Here is a 19,118-nt window from a genome sequence, read left to right as displayed (position 1 = left end):
AGTCTCGAAAGCACACAGTGTAAGTCCTACAACTTGTTCTTGTTTTTCAAAGTCGTTTTGGATATTTAGCCTCTCTCCCCACCCTGCCCCCACCCACTCCTTATAATAGGAGTGACTTCTGAGGAAATGAGGGTATTTTTCCTTCTATTCATCATATTTAAATAGAGAAGCCTTACTGGAGGAGATAAGAAAATTGAGAGAAAGTGGAAAAATAAAAAAGGAACCTGTTCTTCAGGCGCTACCAGCATTAGTGATGATGGTTCCAGGGGGAGTGGGGGTGGGGAGGTGACTGGACATGATTTTATGATGTCTCCCTTTTTCTGGAGCTCAAGACAACACCTTTAGTGATGTTCCCTGACTGCTTCCTTTTAAAGACTGGGGGTTAGATCCGCTACTTTCTACTTGGTGAAGTGGAGCAGGGTTTTTTCCTTCAAAGTTGCCCCAGTGGGTTCCAGCTTTTCCTCCTTGATTCTCCTGCTGGGAATCCCCTTCTTCATTCTGCCAGCTTTATCCACAGCAGGACTGCACACATCATCAGTTTCTCCAAACTACTCAGCTGTTTTTATAGCCTTACAGTGGACTCCTGAGTCTCAAACAAAATATCGATGCAGGTAGTTACAGGTGCGCAGCCTCCCATGATTCCCCTCCTGGCCCTGGCAGAGCTTTAAGTAGCTCCTGGCCGCACTTGCCTTCTTCCCCTTCCAGCCAGCCAGCTGGCCCCTTAGGTCTGCTGCAGCACCACCACCACTCTCTCCTGGGCTTCCTAGTTAAGAAACAAGGTACTTTTCTGGCTGAGCCCTGGGCTCCCCTCTGTCAGGTCCACACTGCCTTCTTTGAGGACATTTAATACGCATCTTGCTTGAGTGATGACTAAACCCCCTGAGCCAGCTGCTCTGAGCTCTGCTCCTCTCCTGCTCAGCTTCCCAGCCCTGCCCCAGCATGGGGTATTTGGATTTGCCTTTTTACTATAAGGTGGAACATCTTTCCTTACATTGTTTTGGCTCTTTGAATTTCCTCTTGTGTCAACTGGAATTCATATCCTTTACCAATTTTTTCTACTGAGTTCAAAGTAGGATATTAATATGCCTTCTGTCATATGTGTTGCAAATATATTTTCCCATTCTGTCATTTGTCTTTTGAGTTATTTTTTAGAGATTTTATTTACTTATTTTTAGAGAGAGGGGAAGGGAGGGAGAAAGGGAGGTTGAGAAGCATCCATCAGTTGTGTCTTGCACGTGCCCCAACCAAGGACCAAAACTGCAACCCAGGCATGTATCCTAACTGGGAATCAAACCGGCAAGCTTTCACTTTGCAGGGCCATGCCCACCTAACTGAGCCACACTGATAGGGCTTTTCTTTTGATCTAATGGGGTATCTTTTTTCATACCGGATATTTTTCTTCTGCGAAGTCAGGTATGTTTATCTTTTTTTACTGGCTTTTCAGTTTCCTGTTTTAACTCTCCTTAACATATAGCCTATATTCCTAAGTTTCCTTCTTTATTTTCCCTTGTTGTATTTTTATCATTTAAACATGCAATCTTTTGGAATTTATTTCTGTCAAATTAAGGTAGGCTTCAGCGTTACTTTTTTCCATGAGGATAGCCAAATTTAGCAGCTTCCAGTAAAGACTGGATTTGGACAAAGTATTCTGAAGCTAAAGACGTTTAAAAATCTCTTCCAGGTGATCTTTGGGGATGCTTTTAGGCCTGATATTGTCTGACTCCATAAGGCCCAGTGCAGTGACTGCTTGCTAAGAGAGAGAAAGCAATGGACAGTATTACTTTATGAAAAAGTAATTTCAACAGTAAGTCCCAAGTTGGCTCAAAGTGGATATTAAAATTGCAGCATTTTAGAGGTGGAAGGGAACTTGGAAATTATCTAGTCTAATTACTCTCAATTCTGGCTGCCTTTAGAATCACCTGGGAGCTTATAAAAATTCCTGGTGCCTGGGAGCCAGGCCAGACCAAGTGAATCAGTCCTTGGGGGTAGGCAAGGCCTGGGCAGGGTAGGTTTTAAAATATCCTGGTGAGTCTAATAAGCAGCTGGAGCTGAGAACCACTTCTCTAGCTCAACTCCATCATTTCATCGGTAAATGATTTGAGATCCAGAAGAGGTGAACTAGGTATCACACAGTTAGCTAGCTGGCACTAAAACCATGTCTCTGCTTCCTGGATTGGCTTTTTGTCTGCATCAGACAAATCCATGAAGCACCATACCTTGGATTTTCATCTGGCAACACTAAAGTTTCTGTAGGAGTGCTTTGTATCTTTGCTTATAAACAACTTTAAAATGTTTACTGCATGCAATTCTGTGCGCCACAGATGAATAGACTAGTCCTGCCTTGCCGGACTTTAGTGGAGAACGGGGTTATAAAGAATTATGATAACGACCAAGGACAGAGGAAATAAATGGCTCATACAAGTAGAGGCGTTACTGAGGGGATAGAGGTGCAGAAGTGGGAAGAGTTCCTACTCTTCCTACTTTCTCTACTCTTCCTCTACAAGAGGTCAATGCAAGCAGGAGGTGGTGATTGAGTTGGGCCTAATGGGTGACTGAAAAGGCCTTGATGACAGAGAATCGATGCTGCACTTCCTTCCCTGGAGCAGTGCTGGAGACTTCAGTGACACAGGGCAAGGTTTCAGGGCAGAAATGCCTTGGTGTCAGAGAGCCAGGCTGGGCCCAGCCTGTCTCAGCCGAGCTCTGATGCTCTCCCTCTGCTCTGCCCACAGGAATGAGACCGTGCTGCACCAGTTCTGCTGCCCAGCCGCTGATGCCGAGCAGAAGCCCTCCTGTGCTGACCTGGCCTCCCACAGGTGCGCAGTAATTGGTGGGTGGTCTTCCCCTCCCCACCTCCACAGTCCTGCCCCGCAGAGCAAAGCACACACCATTGTGCCATTTGGCCTCTTCCTCTTGGGTCTTGTGTTTTTGCTCATTTGTTTTTTTTATCTCCTTCCTCATACTTCTGTTTTTCTTTGCTTCCTCTGGACCCCAGATGAGCCATTCCGAACTTTTGAGGACCTTATACCCTTTTGTTCAAATCCCAAATCTATGCTCCTACCCTCTAAATGGCCTATATAAAATATACTTCTAACTGACAAGGGAAATTGATGTTTATATATATATATCACTCAGTAGGTTGTCTGCCACTCAATAGTTGTTCAGTCAATGATAGTGCCCTTATTTCCTCTTAAATCAAATATTTACATTTTTTCCTAATTTTTCTCTTTCCGTAAAGGACCCAAGATGACTGAGTTTAATTTCAGGATTTTACAAACTTCGCTGAGTTAGCTGACAACCTGGAAAGGAAAGGGAGTATTGAAAAGTCAGGGTTTGGTGTCATTGTCCCAGGCTTTCTCCTTCATCTTGTTTTGAGTTATTCATATGCCCTCTTTTTTCCTGTCTTCTTTCTTTGTGTTCTCTCTCCATCATGCTCTCACCTTTCTCCTCCCACATTCATCTCCCTCACTGCCCTTCTGCTCCTCCATCCCCTCTTCCCTGCCCACACCAATTTCCTCTCCCTCTCATCTTGATTTGTGTGTACTGTCAGTCTCTGTCCCCATTACACTTTGTTTTCTTCTCTTTTCCATCAATTTTTCTGTCTCACAGTTCTGTACATTTCTCCTGTTCTTTACTTCATACAGAGACATGATCCTTTCATTCTGAACTAAAATTTGCCCCATCTACAGTTTCCTGTTGTCAGAATGAATTTGGGCAATTTAATTCCCCTGGGGCTCAGTGTCCTCACCTGTATAAGGAAGGGGTTGGTCTATTTAGAACATAACATTTACACATAACCTCACTGAGCCTCTCACCTGCTTAGGGAAATAAGACCAGGCAGGCTTTATAATCCCTGTCTTATGTGAGAGGTGAATGAGGTTCAGAGCGTTCAAGGGACTTGCTCACAGTCACACAGCCAGTAAATACCAACACCCAGATGTACACTTAGGGCATTGGCTCTCCCTGTTCGCCACTTCCAGGTTTAGGATTTAACCACTCCATGATCTTTCCCTTTCTTCCTTGGTCAATAACTAGATAATAATCAGAGATGTGGCTATCGAGCTTAAGGACAGGACACCACTCCCTGAAAGGCATTACTACTCATTTCTCCTTGAAGGGAAGTCAGAGGGCGTTGGGTGCAAGGCAGGACTCTGACAAGGAAACTGTGGCAGTTGGGCCACAATACCCCCTCCAGATCCTTCAATCCAAGGCTGCAGGAAGCATGGTTGTTCCCTGCAGCTGACCAAACCGGAGGATGGAAGGCAAAGGAAAGGACCCGGCTCTGTGCAAGGCCCTGGGTGGTCTCTGTGCCAAGTGTTGTGCTGAGGCATAAGGACAAGGAAGACCATTTGGGTCCTTGAGAAGGCCCCCATCTAGAGGGGCATTGTGATGCCTCCAAATTGAGAATGGCTCACCTGGAAACTGGAAGGAAGGAGGGAAATGCAAGAATGAGAAAGTGGAGGAGGAAGTAGAGAGGACAGAGAGTGGAGTGGCACAAAGGTGGTCTGGGAAGAAAGAGATGGCGGGCCCTGGCTCTTCCTGTGTCTTCTAAAAGATCTCCTCCCTGTCAGGGGAGGAGCGGCAAGGAAACCATCTGCTCTGCCTTCTACCCCATTGCCGACACCCAAGCACTAGGCATTGGTGAGGATGGGTAACATCATACTCTCACAAAACCCAACAAGAGAGATCTTCCTTTGGGTTTCCTTGGTCCTTCTCTCTCAAACTCACCCCTCCCACTCTTTCACGTGCCAACCCTCCTCTGCCTGGCCAGACCCGCCCTACCATGTGGCTCCTGATGAGAAGCAGTGGGAGAGAGGAGGGTATATGTGGGGGTAGGGAGGGGTGCTGCCCCCTCATGGGATCTGGGCTCCAAGGGAATAAAGGCTCTTTTCCAAGATTTGGGGTGAGATGTTAGGAAACCTATTATCTTAGTTTCCTCCTTGAAGGGCAGGCCCTAATCTTGGGGCAAGGGTGCTTTAAGGAGGGAGGGTGGATGGTGGCAGATTTTCTTGAATGTTGGTTCATAGAAGATCCTATAGGTGCTGCCTACTGCAGCCCTCCCCTCTGGGTGGGCAGGTAGTTCGGCACCCAAGTTGGTCCACCTGTTGTCCGTCTCTGTTCCCAGTTATTCTAAGTTGCCCTGTCTGTCTGGTTTGTAGTTTCCTAGAGTGTGTTTCTGTCTGTCTGTCTGTCTGTGCCTCTGATGACAGTTTCTTGGCTTCTCTAGAAGGAGCCTATCTGGATGTTTTCTGACAGTGTATGTGTCAGTCTGTCTGTCTGTTCTTGGATTCGTGGGGGAATTCCATCCTGAGATAAGTTTTCTCCCATCAGACTCCCAACATCCCTGCTCCCAACCCTATCCTTGACTCCTTCCCAGCCCTTAACCCCTCTGTAGCCAGGTGTCCCACCTCCCCGTGAGTTTCTCTACAAGAATGCAGAGGTCAGAGACCAGGCTGAGGGCCAGCACAGAGCCCTCTAACACAAGCCAGGCTCCTCCCCATAGGCCAGTCTGGTTTCCCACACGCTCAGCCAGCCTCCAGCCGGATCAGCCTCTTCTGAGCATTTCTAGGAATGGGCCAATTAATCTCTACAGGAGACATCAATAAAGAATCCAAACCAATCATCAGATCTCAGGGTCACTGAGGCCTTTCCTGTGTGATCACAGAGCTGGCCACAGAGGACCCCTCACCTTCTTCCACTGTACCCTAAAGCCAGTGGTGACCAAGGTCAGCTCAAGTTTGACGGGTCTGTCCCCTCCTTGCCATACCCAAGCTGTAGGGCTGAGCAAGAATTCCTTTCCTTGAGCCTTTAGGGTCATGCCCTCAGGGCTTCAGTGCTGCTGATCTGTGTAAACTGACAGAGAGGAGCTGCTGTGGAGGGCAGGGGGGGCAGTAGGGGTGGGCAGGAAAATCCTCAGCCCAGGGTTGAGCCCCAGGCCCTGGAGAGATCCTCACTCCCTCCCAACGAGGGGGAAGCTCCAGCCCTGTTCCTCTGTGCTTCCCCATCTGTAGAACAGACAGCCTTTGCAGCATGGGGTCAGGAAAAGTCTATCTTGGGACCTGGGGCCTCCCAAGAAGTGATGTTCCCAGAAGTGGGAAGTGGTGCTCCCTGAGGTTGAGCAAGTCTGGAAGCTGTGTGTCTGTGAGATGGGAGACTGAGTGGTAGGCATCAGGGACGGGTACAATGGAATGGCTATGGGGCTGGCAGTTATTGTGGGCTCCATTGTGCTTAGGTTCACACATCCATAGGCAAACAGCCTGTGCTCACCAGGGTAACAGGTGCTCAGGTAAGAACTGGGGGAGTGGGCCCAGTGCCAGCCAGAGGGCAGCAAGTCCATGCCAGGCTCTTTCAACTGCCTTCCCCACCTCCTCCCTGCTGCTAGTTGATAGCAAGGGCTTTATTCTGGAGAATTGAGGAGGCTAGTAATTGCAGCCCTACTTTCTATCCCATGGGTTCCCCTCCCCCTCAGTCTCTCAGTGACATTCGGAACAATGACCCTAGAGCTGGCTAGCTGCCTCCTAGCATCTAGGAGAATGGCAGCCCATTTATTTCCGTGGGTGGCAGTAGAGAGAGATGAGGAAGATTGGCTTCTATAAAGGTAATGACAAAAGGCTGGGGGGCAGGTCAGAAAGAGGAGGTGCTGGGGAGGAAACAGAATAACCCCCAGCTTGCTGAGGGGGAGATAACGGTGGGGATGGGGTGCAGTCTGGACCCCAGCAGACTGAACTAACTCACCCCCAGTGTTTGGTCCTTCTTCCTAAATGACTCTGCCCTACTCCAGAATGGAAAAGACACTAATATTCATTGAACACAATGTTTATTGAACATGCCAGGAATGTTGTACTAAGCACTCTCAATATTTTATCTCACTTAATTCTCTGTGAGATAGTGGCTTCTCCCAATTACAGATAAGGAATCTGAGATGGAGAGAAATTGGGTATCTTGATAGAGGGACCGCAGGAATCAGTTCTGGGGCTGGAGAGGGTGAGCCCGGGCCTAACTCCAAATGCATCCTCTTTCCACAGAGCTGCTACTAGGATTTTTTTTTAAAGCAGCATAGGAGAAATACTTCATGATACTTCATTTAATCTTAAATAACATTTATTTTCTCTGATTATAAGTTACACTTGCTAGTTGTTGGAAATGTGGAAAATACAGGAATAAAAAGAAAATAAAATTTGAATCCAGTCATACAAAATTAATTTCTCTTAATATATTAGTTGTAATCTTCTGGGTTTTATTTTTTTATGCACTGGGTTTTATGTTTCCTCCCATTAAAAAAAAAGGATTTTGTAGCCCGCATTTCCCACTGCATGCGTTGAGACAGCCTCCTGCCTAACCAATAACCAGAACCTCCTGGTGCCTCCACCACTCTTGTCTGTCACCTGCTAACCAGCCCGCAGACCCGCAGGGTGTATGTGGCAGTGACTTCAGGCTCTGGAAGAAAGGTCACCCTTCCAAGAATGACTTCAGGGAGAGCCCTCTGTTAGTCTTGTCCTGTGCATCCCGCTGCCTTTCCTCTCTCCCCAGCTGGCCTGAGGCATGATCAATGGACCAGACAGTGTTTACTCAGCCATTATGGAGCAATTAAATTCTCAATCAACACAGTTTAGTCTTCAAACTGCTGGGCTTGGGAGCTTTGGTGTCAGTGCCTACTCCATTTGTCACATCTGAGGCTCACAGGATGCTGGGAAACCTGCCCCACCCACTGGTGGAAAAGGGAGGGGCTGCAGACTTTAGTCTCCAAATCCCTAGAGAGGCACATAAAAGCCTCAGCTTCTCTCCCAGGCCTTGGGGTAGGGATAGGGGTTGGGGGTGGGGGCGGGTAAGGCTAAGGGGAAGTTGTCTGGTCTCCTTCAGAGTGTAGTTCCCAGAGGCCTTTGCAAGGATTGGGATCATGTGACCTGAGCCAGAGCTGTAGAAATTCCCATGCCCTGCCCTGGAGTGGAGCATCCTGCCTGCTTGGCCCATGTGGGACTCTGGGGACTGAGGACTCTGTCTGGTGTCCTCAGACACCAGCACTGGGGGCACAGAAGGGGTAGGGGAGAGGCTTGCTCCTTCTCATTTGGGCTTTTTGAGCAGATTTGCTGACCAGTCTTCTGAGGACCTCCTGTAGTTACAGCAGAATTCACCTTGGCTGGGCTCCATATCTGAGGGTGACCACAACAAGATGGCAGAAGAATGTGGTCGGAGAGCTAGTGAAATCTGTCCCCCAAGGAACTGTGTGACCTGTCACCTTACCTCTGTGTGCATTTTGCCCCACCTGTGTCTTCCCTGCCAGACCTGGTAGGCACCACAACAAAATAGATGTCAAAATACTCTGATACCTTGGCAGTTGGTACCCCCACTAATTCCAGAAAGCATTAGAAAAGCTGTGTCTTGTCATGATGTTTGACTTTCTGTTCAGAAGACGTTCCTCAGCTGGGATGTGAAACTCATGTTTGGAGTCAAGTATTTGTCCAGGTCAGTTTCTTTGTGCACTTTTCCCTCCCAGGCCTTCAGCCACACTCTGAGACTGGTCTCTTTGTGAGGCCTAGGTTGTCACCAGAGGGACTTAGGAAACTCACCTAAGTCTACACAAGTCAGACTTTCTCACCTAAGTCAGAGGGCTACACAGTGTGGGTGAGGCCAGGCTGGCGCCCACCTGCAAAGGGCTGCTTGTTAAGACACTCACCTTTCCGTCAGTGGCATTGAGAGATGATCAGAGAATCTCTCCTCACTCAGTGTTTGTGTTCTGTGTCCCCACCCATAAGAAAGGGAACGAGAACACTAGCTGTTGTATACTGAGCACTTGCTATGTGCTGCACAAGTAGTATTTAATTCTTGCTAAAAGCTTATAAAATGTTTCTATGATTGTTCCTGCGCCACAAACAAAAATACTGAGGATCAGAGACAATGAATGACTTATCCAAGGTCCCAATGTCTGGGACATGGCAGAGCAAGGATTTGAACCGAGCATCTGCTGCAGTTTCTGCCACTGGAGTCGGATAACAAAACGGAGGTGTTTTTGAGCACAGGGAGTGAAGGTGCAGCAGCGGGGTGCATGGCTGGCTCCCACTTCCCCAGCCACAGGAAGCAGGCTGCTGGAGGTCAGCTCCTCTTGGAGAACTTGACTTGTAGTTCAAGGACTGAGAAGGTCAGGCCTTTCTTTCCTGCCCTCCCCGCTGTGCACGAGGCTGTTTTCAGACTCCAGGCAAATTAAGAAAACACATCAGAGCAACCAAGTTGAGGAGGAAGATGACCCAGAGAACATTTATTAGGGGTAAAAAAAAGCACCCCAAACTCTAGGCTTTATTATTTAAAAAAATAAACAACTAACGATAATACTTCCAGAACAACAAAATGAAATATACCACAAGGAATGTCTGGCCATCTCTGCTCAGTCAGCCTTTATTAATGAAGAGTTTTGTCCAGTTTTCTGGGAAACAAATTTTGTTTCATTAACTGAAAACTTCTTGTTTGAATCTTTTGGATTTTTTTTCATTCCCAGAAAGAGTCGCCTCTCTTTGCCATCAGGCCTAGAGATTTATCTGACCTCACCGTCTCCTGTGCTCTTCTTGTTTTGTTTGGTCTTTCTCCTCTGCAAGGGCATCATTACTTATTCATTTATCTTCTAACCAACACTATGACAATGAAAATAATTTGTAATTCTAATACGTGTTTCTGATGTATGACCAAAAGGGTTTTAAATTTGTTTTACAAAATCAGAACAGAAGAAATAATCTTAATCTATAGCAAATGTGATTTAATCATACCAGGCATTCTTAAAGACTTTACTGCCTTTGAGAGACCTTGGGATGGCTTAAGAAAGGAGAGTTTGACATTTCTTTGGTGACAATTAAAAAACAAACTGGGGAAGACAGCTGTCTCTGAAGGAACACTGGCATGTGTTGTGGTCTCCAGTGAGGAGAGGCCCCAGATGGAACTACGAGAAGGGTCTGTTGATTTAGAACCTCAGGACGTCGGGGCTGGAAGCAAGCCAAGGCATGCAGCGGCCCTGACTGAGTAGGTGGAAGACTGAGGATGGGACACCGGTGCCTTACCCACCGTCTCCCAGCTGGAGAAGTGTAGAACAAGGTAGAAGTCAGGCTTCCTGGTGAAACCCGACTTAGATAAGGTGCCCACCTTCTCTGTGCCTCAGTGTCCTCAGCTATAACGTGGGGTGGGGGAACTGTCTAATCTCCAAGGCCCTCCTAGCAGTGCTTCTTTAGGAAGGCACTGTGCCTTGGCCAAGGAGGAGACAGACACATGGAGAGACCAGGAGCATCCACAAAGCCAAACAAGGGGCAAACGATGTGATATAGACAGTAGACTCAAGAGGCATATGGGAAAGGCAACACTTGAACTAATATGAGCATATGTGAGAAGAAAGCCAGTGCGTGGGTTTTTTCTTTCTCTGTTTTGCTTATTGTTAAAACACAAAAGGAAGTTTTAAAAAGGAGAAAATCCTCACCTCACTCATAACCTATAGTCCTTGCACAACTGCCTCCTCTCATTTTCCCTGTTCTCCACACATTTGGGCTGCCCAGTCTGGGCGGTGGGCCCCCGGAGTGCCGCAGGGAGGGCGTGGTGCCCCCTTCCCTCCTCCATGCCATGGGCTTCAGCTTTGGTCCTAGACCCACATGCTGCTCCAGTCACTCCCAGGACAGAAATGATGGGAAATGAAGGAGGCTGAAGTGGAACGTCAGCCGTGACCTTAACAACTCACATGTGTGCAGCATTTTCCAGGTTACAAAGCTCCTTCTCATCCTTTCACTCATTATTGAGCTTCATTGCCAACTCGTTAAAGGTCACAAGGGCAAGAATTATTGTGGCCATTTTATAGTCAAGGAAATACTCAGAGAAGAGGAGCCACTTGTTCAGAGTCCAAGGGTGGACCCTGGCAGAAGCTAAGATGACAGCCACACGAAGCGCAGTGAGGTGAAGGCCTTGCCTCCTCCTTGCCGCTGTCTGAATGTGTTGCCTCAGTCACGCCCCCGGTGCTACCACCCACACAGACTGGTGGGATCATGGGGTAGTCACCGCGTTCTAAGTCTACGCCAAGGTTTTGCAGCTTTGGAGATCAATTAGGCTATCCTAGGCCCTCTGATTCCGGGGAAACTGACTCACCAGAGACAAATTCATGAGAGACTGATGTAGCATATTAGCATGAGTTTACTAATTCATAATGAAATGAAATCCAATGAAATAATCCAATTGGATTATTTCCATAATCCAATGAAAAATGGTCCTGGTGAACAGGATACTCTTAATTACTGATCAATAAAGAATTTAAAATATGAGTCCCCTTTCTTGTCCAAGAGCAGAAGGCTGAGTGCCAGATGATATTTGTGGATTCCCTTCTAGGGTGGAAAGGAAGAGAGGGGGAAAAGCTGGTAAAGGAATGCCCTGAGCTAGAAGACCAGCTCAGAAAGACTTCAAGGGAGCACTGAATATGGTGCTAGTCCTGGGTTCTGGTCCTGACTGGGCCACTTACAAACTCTGTAACCTTGGTTCAATTACTTAAGCGTTCTAATCCTCGATTTACTTATCTGTATTTAAAATGTGGATGTCAGTACCACTTACCTCTAACCACTTACCACTAGGGTGGTTGGGAGAGTTAAATGAGATGATGCTTGGCAAGGAGTCTGGTATATAGTCAGCACTCAATAAATGCTAGCTATTTTAAAGCTGGATTTTTCAAGAGCAGAGAGGAGAAACCAGTTAGGACCCCGGAGTCCCAGGAGAAGGGGCTAGAGACACAGTTTAGAGAGAATGGCTCACTGCTTCAGGGAAGGGGTCCTGGTGGCAGAGATCTGGTATGGCAGGTAGCGAGGGACACACTACCTTGCATGTTGTTCAGGGCCATTGAGCCCTGCCCTTCACGGACAGGGTCCCTCCCTCCCTTGGATGGGGGTGATGGGCATGGAGGAGGAGCAGTTTTTTTGATTTTCTATTCAAGCCTGGCCCCATGAAATACAGAACATTGACTGGAAAAGCCTACTATCTGAGAGACAGAGAGACAGAGATAGAAAGAGAGAGGGAGAGAGACTGACTCTGAGAAATGAGGAACCAGTTTGGGGAAGAGATCGAAGGAGCTAAAGGCCCAGATGAATGCCAATGAGGCAGGGAAAAAGATTTTTCTAGACATGGGGGCGCAAGAGGTTATGATTTAACCCACCACCAGGCTGTTATGGGGCAGGCTAGGATGAGATTAAGAGCAGAGGCATTTTTATCAGGAAAATCTTCTTGCCAGTTTGCTCTCTGTTCTAAGAGAAGGAGACCATTTAGCCATCTCAGGGAAATGTTTATGGCCTGGCACTGACTCCTGCCCTGCCTGTGGAGGGCTCTCCAAGCTGGGATTTCTGAGGCTTCTTCCCAAAACCAGTGTGTCCTACATTGTCCCTTCCTTCAAAACATTTGTGTAAGTGACCCACGAAACCCACAGACATGTGGGAAATGGCAGGGCCATTCTGTTATTGTAAGCTTGTGAGTGGTTCCTACTGCAGCAAATAAGATTGAAACTAGACATTAGGAAGGACTTCCAGTAAGAAAGGTGACAATAAGGAAGGTGACTGTAGGGAAACAGGTAGAACTTTTTCTCCATACTAACTTGATGGATGTCCATAGCAATAGCCTGCACTAGAGGTAATTCTGCCATTTCTACCTCTTGTGTCACAAGACTCTTGTTTTGGCAAACACACACTTGACTGCCATAAGCACCTGTAGACCATCAGAGAACTTTCTCCTGGCATGTGCTGCAGTTGAGCCTGTGAGGAGATGGAAAGATATGCTTCCCTGGAAAGGAACATCTACTCTGCTGGGGTGAGGTAGAGCTGATCTGGGTTGGACTGGGACGAGGGTGAAGTGAAGGGACTTTAGGTCTCATGCCCTGCCTCTGGGCTGGGCTGTGCTCACACATGGTTGTGTAGGTGACCCTCAGAGGGCTCTCCATGAGAGTGAGAAGAATAAGACGGGGACTCTGCTCTCCGGGGAGTAATTACTCTTGAGCCAGAAGCTGGGGAAGCACAACAGGCCCAGATTAGAGTAGGAAAGCTACACTTACCCAGTATCCAATAGGTGTCAGAAGGTTTATGGACATTATTTTACTAATTCTTCTAGCAAAATCATGTGGTAGGTATCTGAGCTTCACACACAAGGAGACAGGACCAGAGAAGTTAAGGAAGTAGCCCAATGCCACATAGACAATGGCCAGATTTTAACCAAAGTCAGTCTGTCTGGTTCTCAATGTCATACTCGCTGCACTCCTCTCGGCTCTTACTGCCTTCTGGTCAGCTTCTCTGGTCATCGTCCCTACTTCAGAACTTCAGTAATAATACCACACAGTAAAGTCCAATGTTTCGCCACCTAAAGAACTCCAGTACAAGACACCAAACCCATAAAAAATGATAGTTCTAGTTAAAGGAGTGTTCTTTATTCTGAAATCACATCCTTCCTACACTTTTAGTTTTTTAATAATATTATAGGAAAGCTGAGGAGTGCTTTTAACAATTTTTCTTATTAGCAAAATAGCATGTTGGAAATCCTAAAAAGGAAAAAGACAGTTGCCACTTGCAGAGGGCTTACCTAGCCTTTGACATATATCACTTCTTAGTTCTTTCACCAAGAGGAACATGCGGCACAGGGAGGTTAAGCAACTTGCCCAGGGGCACACGGCGGGTGAAAGGCAGAGCCAGCATTCTGAGCCCACACTTGGAGTCGCCACAGTGCTGCCCCTGATTGGGAGCTGGCCAGCACGGCCCGCGGCCTCATGTGCTCCCTCCTCTCAGGGGCTCCAGAGGCACTCACACCCTGGGTCCGGCTCCCAGCTGGTGAGCAGCTGACACCTCTCTTCAGGACACCACTCCCAGCATCACCTGTGTGGTTCCTGGCAATCCCCGTGGTCCATTTGGAGATCATTACATACCCGGGCCACAAAGGGCCAGCAAGGGGTAAGTCCTCACGGGACAAGTCCATTTTCTTTCCTGAAAGTCTTCCTTGCTGGAATAATGGGCAAGACCTAGAGTGTTCCTGAGCCTCCTCCTCCAAATCCCCATCCAACTCTTGGTGTTCCTGCTGGGCAGCCACCACTGCTTACATAAAGATAGGAGGGAATCTGCCCTGGAGGAAAATCTGGGGAATGGTAAACACAAATTCAGGACAGGGAATCTGCTGTGGAGGGAAGGAGGAATGCACGGGGTATTAAAGGCTTCTAATGTGCTATTTTTTGAGCTGGGTACAAGTATATATGTTTCTTTATACTTCACATATGTTATTCATATTTAGGCTTTTTTTAAAAGATTTTATTTATTTACTTTTAGAGAGGGGGGAAGGGAGAAAGAGGATTGGTTGCCTCTCACATGCCCCCAGCTAGGGATCTAGACTGCAACCCAGGCATGTGCCCTGACTGGGAATCAAACTGGTGACCCTTTGGTTCTCAAGCCAGCACTCAATCCACTGAGCCACACCTGCCAGGACACATATGTTATTCATATTTGCATTACAGAGTAGTTCATAATAAAAGAACAAATTAAATAAAAGCCAGAGTTCACTGCACTATAAATATTAAGTGCTGTCTGTACCAGCTGTGAGATTACTTTAGGTTGTGTGTTCAGGGATGGCTTTAATGGGAGTGGTTCCAGAACTTCATCTTAAGGTTGGTAAGATGAGAACTTTGGGAGGAGAAACATTGTATCTTAGGAGTAATGATGTGAGCAGGCAAAAAAGGTGAGAAGATCCGAGGTGCATTTAGGTGCACACTGAGTTCTGTCTGCCGGGGTTAGAAGAGGGGTGCACTTATGAAACTGTGTGCTGTGGCGGGGGCAGGGAAAAGGCAGGATGTGCTTAGGGCTTGATTTTGCTACAGATCCATGCCTGTTTGTGAGAAAATAAAATACTCAAAAATATTAGAATTCCAGAGGCAATAAGATGGCATTGGTCAGTGTGGCCAGCTTGGGAGCTTGTGAGGAAGCTGTGCTGAGGAAACCTCTAGATAAGACCTTCCTGGGGTACACCGGGTTCCGACACACGCAGGTGCTAATGTTCCATTGTGGTGTGAGCTAAGCAGGGGTGCTTTCCACATTGGACATCTGGGGACAGGCTGCCTGAGTTGCTCCCGTGACCCACCTCGAGTGAGGGCCTTGTTGCTGTTGTTGGCCTGGGTGTGGGGAGGGCGCAAGCTCAGAGAAATGCACTGCCTTTGACAGAAAGCCCTACAGACAAACCAAACTGGCCAGCACCTTTTGGAACAGCTGTGAGGCCAAAGTCTGGATTCTCCAAGGAGCGGAAAGGAGAGAATAATTTACTCTCTCAGAGCCCTGGGGAGATGGGAGGGAGACGCATCTGTCAAAACCAATGAAGTCAGGGCAGCCTCTGCGAGTGGATGAGCCCAGAAAGCCACAGCTGCCCACCTCCAGGGGTTTCTATTCTGAGACCCGGCTTCCAGCTTAGATAATGTAGGTCAAGGAGCCACTGGCCAGAGGAGGTGCTGGCATGGATTAAATGACATAGGGAGGCAAGGGGAGGCTTGTGCTGTGTCCTTCGGTGTTGAGGGCTGACTGGTAGGCATCAGCAGGGCTGGTGCAGAAGGAAGGGGTTCCTTCTGAGGGAGAGAAGAAGAGAGAGAAAGCTGGGTCCCTCCTTCCTTCCAGATGTCACAGCATCTTGCTCTAACTGTCCACTTCATGTTGAGGAAACAGAGGTCCAGAGAGAAGCCTTATGTTCCTAAGGTCATACTGAATGCTGCAGATGGAAGTGACATTGGACCCTGACTCCCAGGGCCCTTTCCACCACCTCGGGCAGCATTTTCCAGCCTGTTCTTTGAATCATCGCAGAGGCCTTTACCTCTGGCCTCTGCTCGCCTCAGCCCTCCCCAGTGCCATCTGGGACCTCAAAGGACACTTGGCTTCTCCTGGTCGATGACTATTCTGACCATCTAAGATTACTCTCCTGACTCAGACAAGGGCAAAACAGAAGTGTTTCAGTAAAGGCTGAAAAATCTTGACATGTGAGGCATGTTGTTAGCTTTTATCTAGAAAATGCCTCCTTTCTTTGTCCCAGAAGACCTTAAAAAAACCTGGCCTAGTCTGGGATAACCCAGTGTTGGGCAGTCATCCAGCCTGAGGAGGCCAGCAGCCTTACAAACACTCCTAGCAAGTCTCTAGTAATTACTGTTGTAGCCACACGCAGACGGGAGAGCAGCTCCCCGCAGCACCCCCCCCCCACCACCCCACACACACAAGTTGCCCACCACCATCAGTACCAACAAATCTCAGGGCTGGCCCTCCAGCTCTTCCTCATTCCTTTCTCCACCTTTGTGCTAAGGGCCACCACCAGCCAAGCCAGCCTCTGGTATGGAAGCGTGAGCCTGGTGCCCCTGCCCCTGATGTCTTCTCTCCAAGCAGAGCCCATGCCCTCTCCTCACCCTCACACAGCTCTTCAGTCCCTCCTGTCCCCTCTAGCTCCTCACAGGGACTCAGCTTCCTGGCAGGGGCCACAGAAACACACATGCCAGGGTCCTGCCAGGTGCCCTCCTTGTCACTCATTGCTCTTACAGAAAGGTTAAATATCCTGTGGTGGCCAGCATCCCAATCTAGGAAGTCATTTCACTTCATCACTCTCTTGGAAGAGAGATATTCACATCCTCATGTTGCAAATGAGAAAACTGTGGTGCAGAAAAGTAAGGTATCTTACTGTAAGTAAGGTGCTGAAGATCACCAGCTCATTAAGTTGCAGAGCCAGGGGCCTCTCTCAATTCAAGCCTTCTTACTTGTGAATGAGAATTTCATCAGTGTTGAGGACAATAGTGATGAATGTCTGAAAGCTCTATAGTATGTGGTCCCTAAACAGTTTCTCCGTATGATCAGGGCTGCCTGCCATACTTGGCACTGTCCTCAGCATGTGGAAGATAATCCATGATCATCTCTTCAGTACAGTGTTTTTAGCCTGGGTTCACAGAGTCTGTAAGACCTCTGAATGTGGAAGTAAAATTGTCATACTTGAAGTAATGTGCATTTTTCTGGGAAGAAAGCCCAGAGTTCTTGTCAAAGGTGCTGGAACCCAGAAAGGCTCACAGGTCTGGGGGTAGGGAGACCAGGGTAGTCCTGGCTGTCAAGAAAAAGGAAGGAAAAGGAAAAGCTGGGTATCTGTCACCGATTGGGTTCTCCAGGAAGCAGACACTGAGCTCAGGGTGCCAAATATTTACAAGGGGATGCACTTGTGATCAATACCCACAGAAGGGAGGGGAAGAACACAGCATGGGGCAAAGGGAGAACCCAAATGTAACAGAGGTGCAACTGAAGACTTGGCCAATCCTGTGGCCAGCTCTGGAATGAGAGTGACCTATCAACTTACCTCATGTTGGGTCCAAATGGCTAAGTCTTCATATCACCACCTCAATTCATCATGAAATGCAGTCAGCCCTGGGAAAGACATGACTTTGGGCCAAGTATCTCTCTTCAACTGAGACAATCCCTGAAGTGGCTGATGGGGCTGACCACTGAAGACAGTGTCCAATAGCACTCCCAAATCTGGGCAAGACGTTGTTCCTTAAAGGAGGGTCTGGGTGGTGCATCACCAAACCCACCCTGGTATCTCTGCTCTTGGGAAAGTAGTACAGATGAAATGATATTCATTCACCCATCCACCCAGATGTCTATCCATCATCCAATTCACTTAACATTTATTTAACATGCTTCATGAGCCAGCCCACTGTGATAAGCACCTGTGAGAAAAAGGTGTACATGGCACAGTCTGGTGGAGGAGAAAGACACATCAATGAATAATTAGAGCACAAAATGTTGTTGCTAGAAGAGAGGCAAGTGGCAAGAATTATTAGATCATATTGCAGTGGTAGGTGGACTGACTCTTCTTGGGGGCAATGAGTAAGTCTTGAAAGTTGACAAGTCAGAGAAAGGAGTGGGTGGTAGGGTAGGGGCATGGAGGGGAGAAGGCATTTCAGGCAGAAGGAAGTCATGTGAGAAGCATAGTGATCTGAGAGGGCTTGGCAGGTTTGGGGAGCATTTCAGTGTGGATGGTCACTCAGTGGGATAAGGCTGGAAAGGGAGGTTTGGGTGAGATCATGAATACTCTCGAGTGCCACACAGGTGGCCTTTATCCCAGCAGTATTGGAAAGTCACTAGTGGGTTTTGAGCAGAGAGCTGGCATTAAAGTGTCTGAATTTTAGGAAGTCAGCTCTGAGAGCAGAGATGGTAGATAAACTGGAGTGGCCCCTGGAACCCCAGGGGAGTCATATATGCACCAAGACAAGCACACTCAGCGGGCACCCAGCATCCTTCTGAGCACAAGCTGGCTTTCCACACAAGTGATCCTCCCTGATGGGATGTTCAGCTCCAACATGCAGATCATTCTGGTCCTGGGCACATATAAAATTCCTCTGAGCAACTCTTATTCCCTCAATTTCTCAAAGACTTTCATTTTCCATACTCAAATCCTGTGTTCTCATGTGTATAATAACTGCCATGGATGGCCTGGGCCCCTGTATATGTATCAGCCTAATAAGCTTTCTCACTTTGGTGCCACTCACAGCCTACTTTTTACCTTCTCAAGTGGATGCCCCATCCCAGGGAAGATTCTTGTGACTAGTGTTCTCCCATTTGTCAGCAGTGACCTTGAGTTTCTCCAGGCTAGTGGACTACCATTATGTTCTGTTTCTGCAGCTGGACATGGAGCCCAAGGCAGCTATGATCACCAGGAGCTCAAGGGAGGGGCTTACAAAAAGCTATGCAGGTCACAGAGTGAATTCCACATGATTCCTGTCCAAGTGCCAGGCTGCCTGAAATCTGATCCACTAAGGGTGTCAGCTTCAGGGTGTGAGGTCAGCCCAGCAAACTCTGGAAGCCTAAGGAACATGCAGACTGTGTCGGGAGGAGTGATGTACCAGGCACTGGAACAATGGGCTTCCGATTCCACAACAGACCATGGATTGAAGTAGATGGTCCTTCCAGCTGTGACAGCCTAGGATGAAGGTTCAAACCTCTTTCTTTGGACCATTTTTATAGATGGAGTGCAGAAAGTGGAGCAGAAGCTGGGAACATTCTGTTGATGTTCAGTCTTTACACAGAGGTGCTGAACACTCAGGCCTCCACGGCTCCCTAACAAAGCAACCAAAGAGCAAATCCACA

The 19,118-nt window shown here is 47.8% G+C and overlaps 1 protein-coding gene across 9 annotated transcripts in view; it reads left to right on the top strand.

The window, feature by feature from the left end:
• IQSEC3 (IQ motif and Sec7 domain ArfGEF 3) overlaps positions 1-19,118 on the top strand; it is a 112,780-nt gene that overhangs the window by 35,268 nt on the left and 58,394 nt on the right. For all 9 annotated transcript variants that reach the window (XR_004901465.1, XR_004901463.1, XR_004901464.1 and 6 more), the window contains exon 2: positions 2,730-2,813. Coding sequence is in view for 6 of the 9 variants with exons in the window: in XM_028532832.2 (XP_028388633.1) it covers positions 2,730-2,813 (84 nt within the window). In the remaining 3 variants the exon portion in view is untranslated. The remainder of the gene's footprint in view (positions 1-2,729; positions 2,814-19,118) is intronic.

Source organism: Phyllostomus discolor, chromosome 2 (genome assembly GCF_004126475.2).
Source record: "Phyllostomus discolor isolate MPI-MPIP mPhyDis1 chromosome 2, mPhyDis1.pri.v3, whole genome shotgun sequence".
In the NCBI taxonomy this organism is placed as follows: domain Eukaryota; kingdom Metazoa; phylum Chordata; class Mammalia; order Chiroptera; family Phyllostomidae; genus Phyllostomus; species Phyllostomus discolor.
The sequence above is the reverse complement of the archived record's forward strand: the minus strand, read 5'-3'. Positions and strand labels throughout refer to the sequence as shown.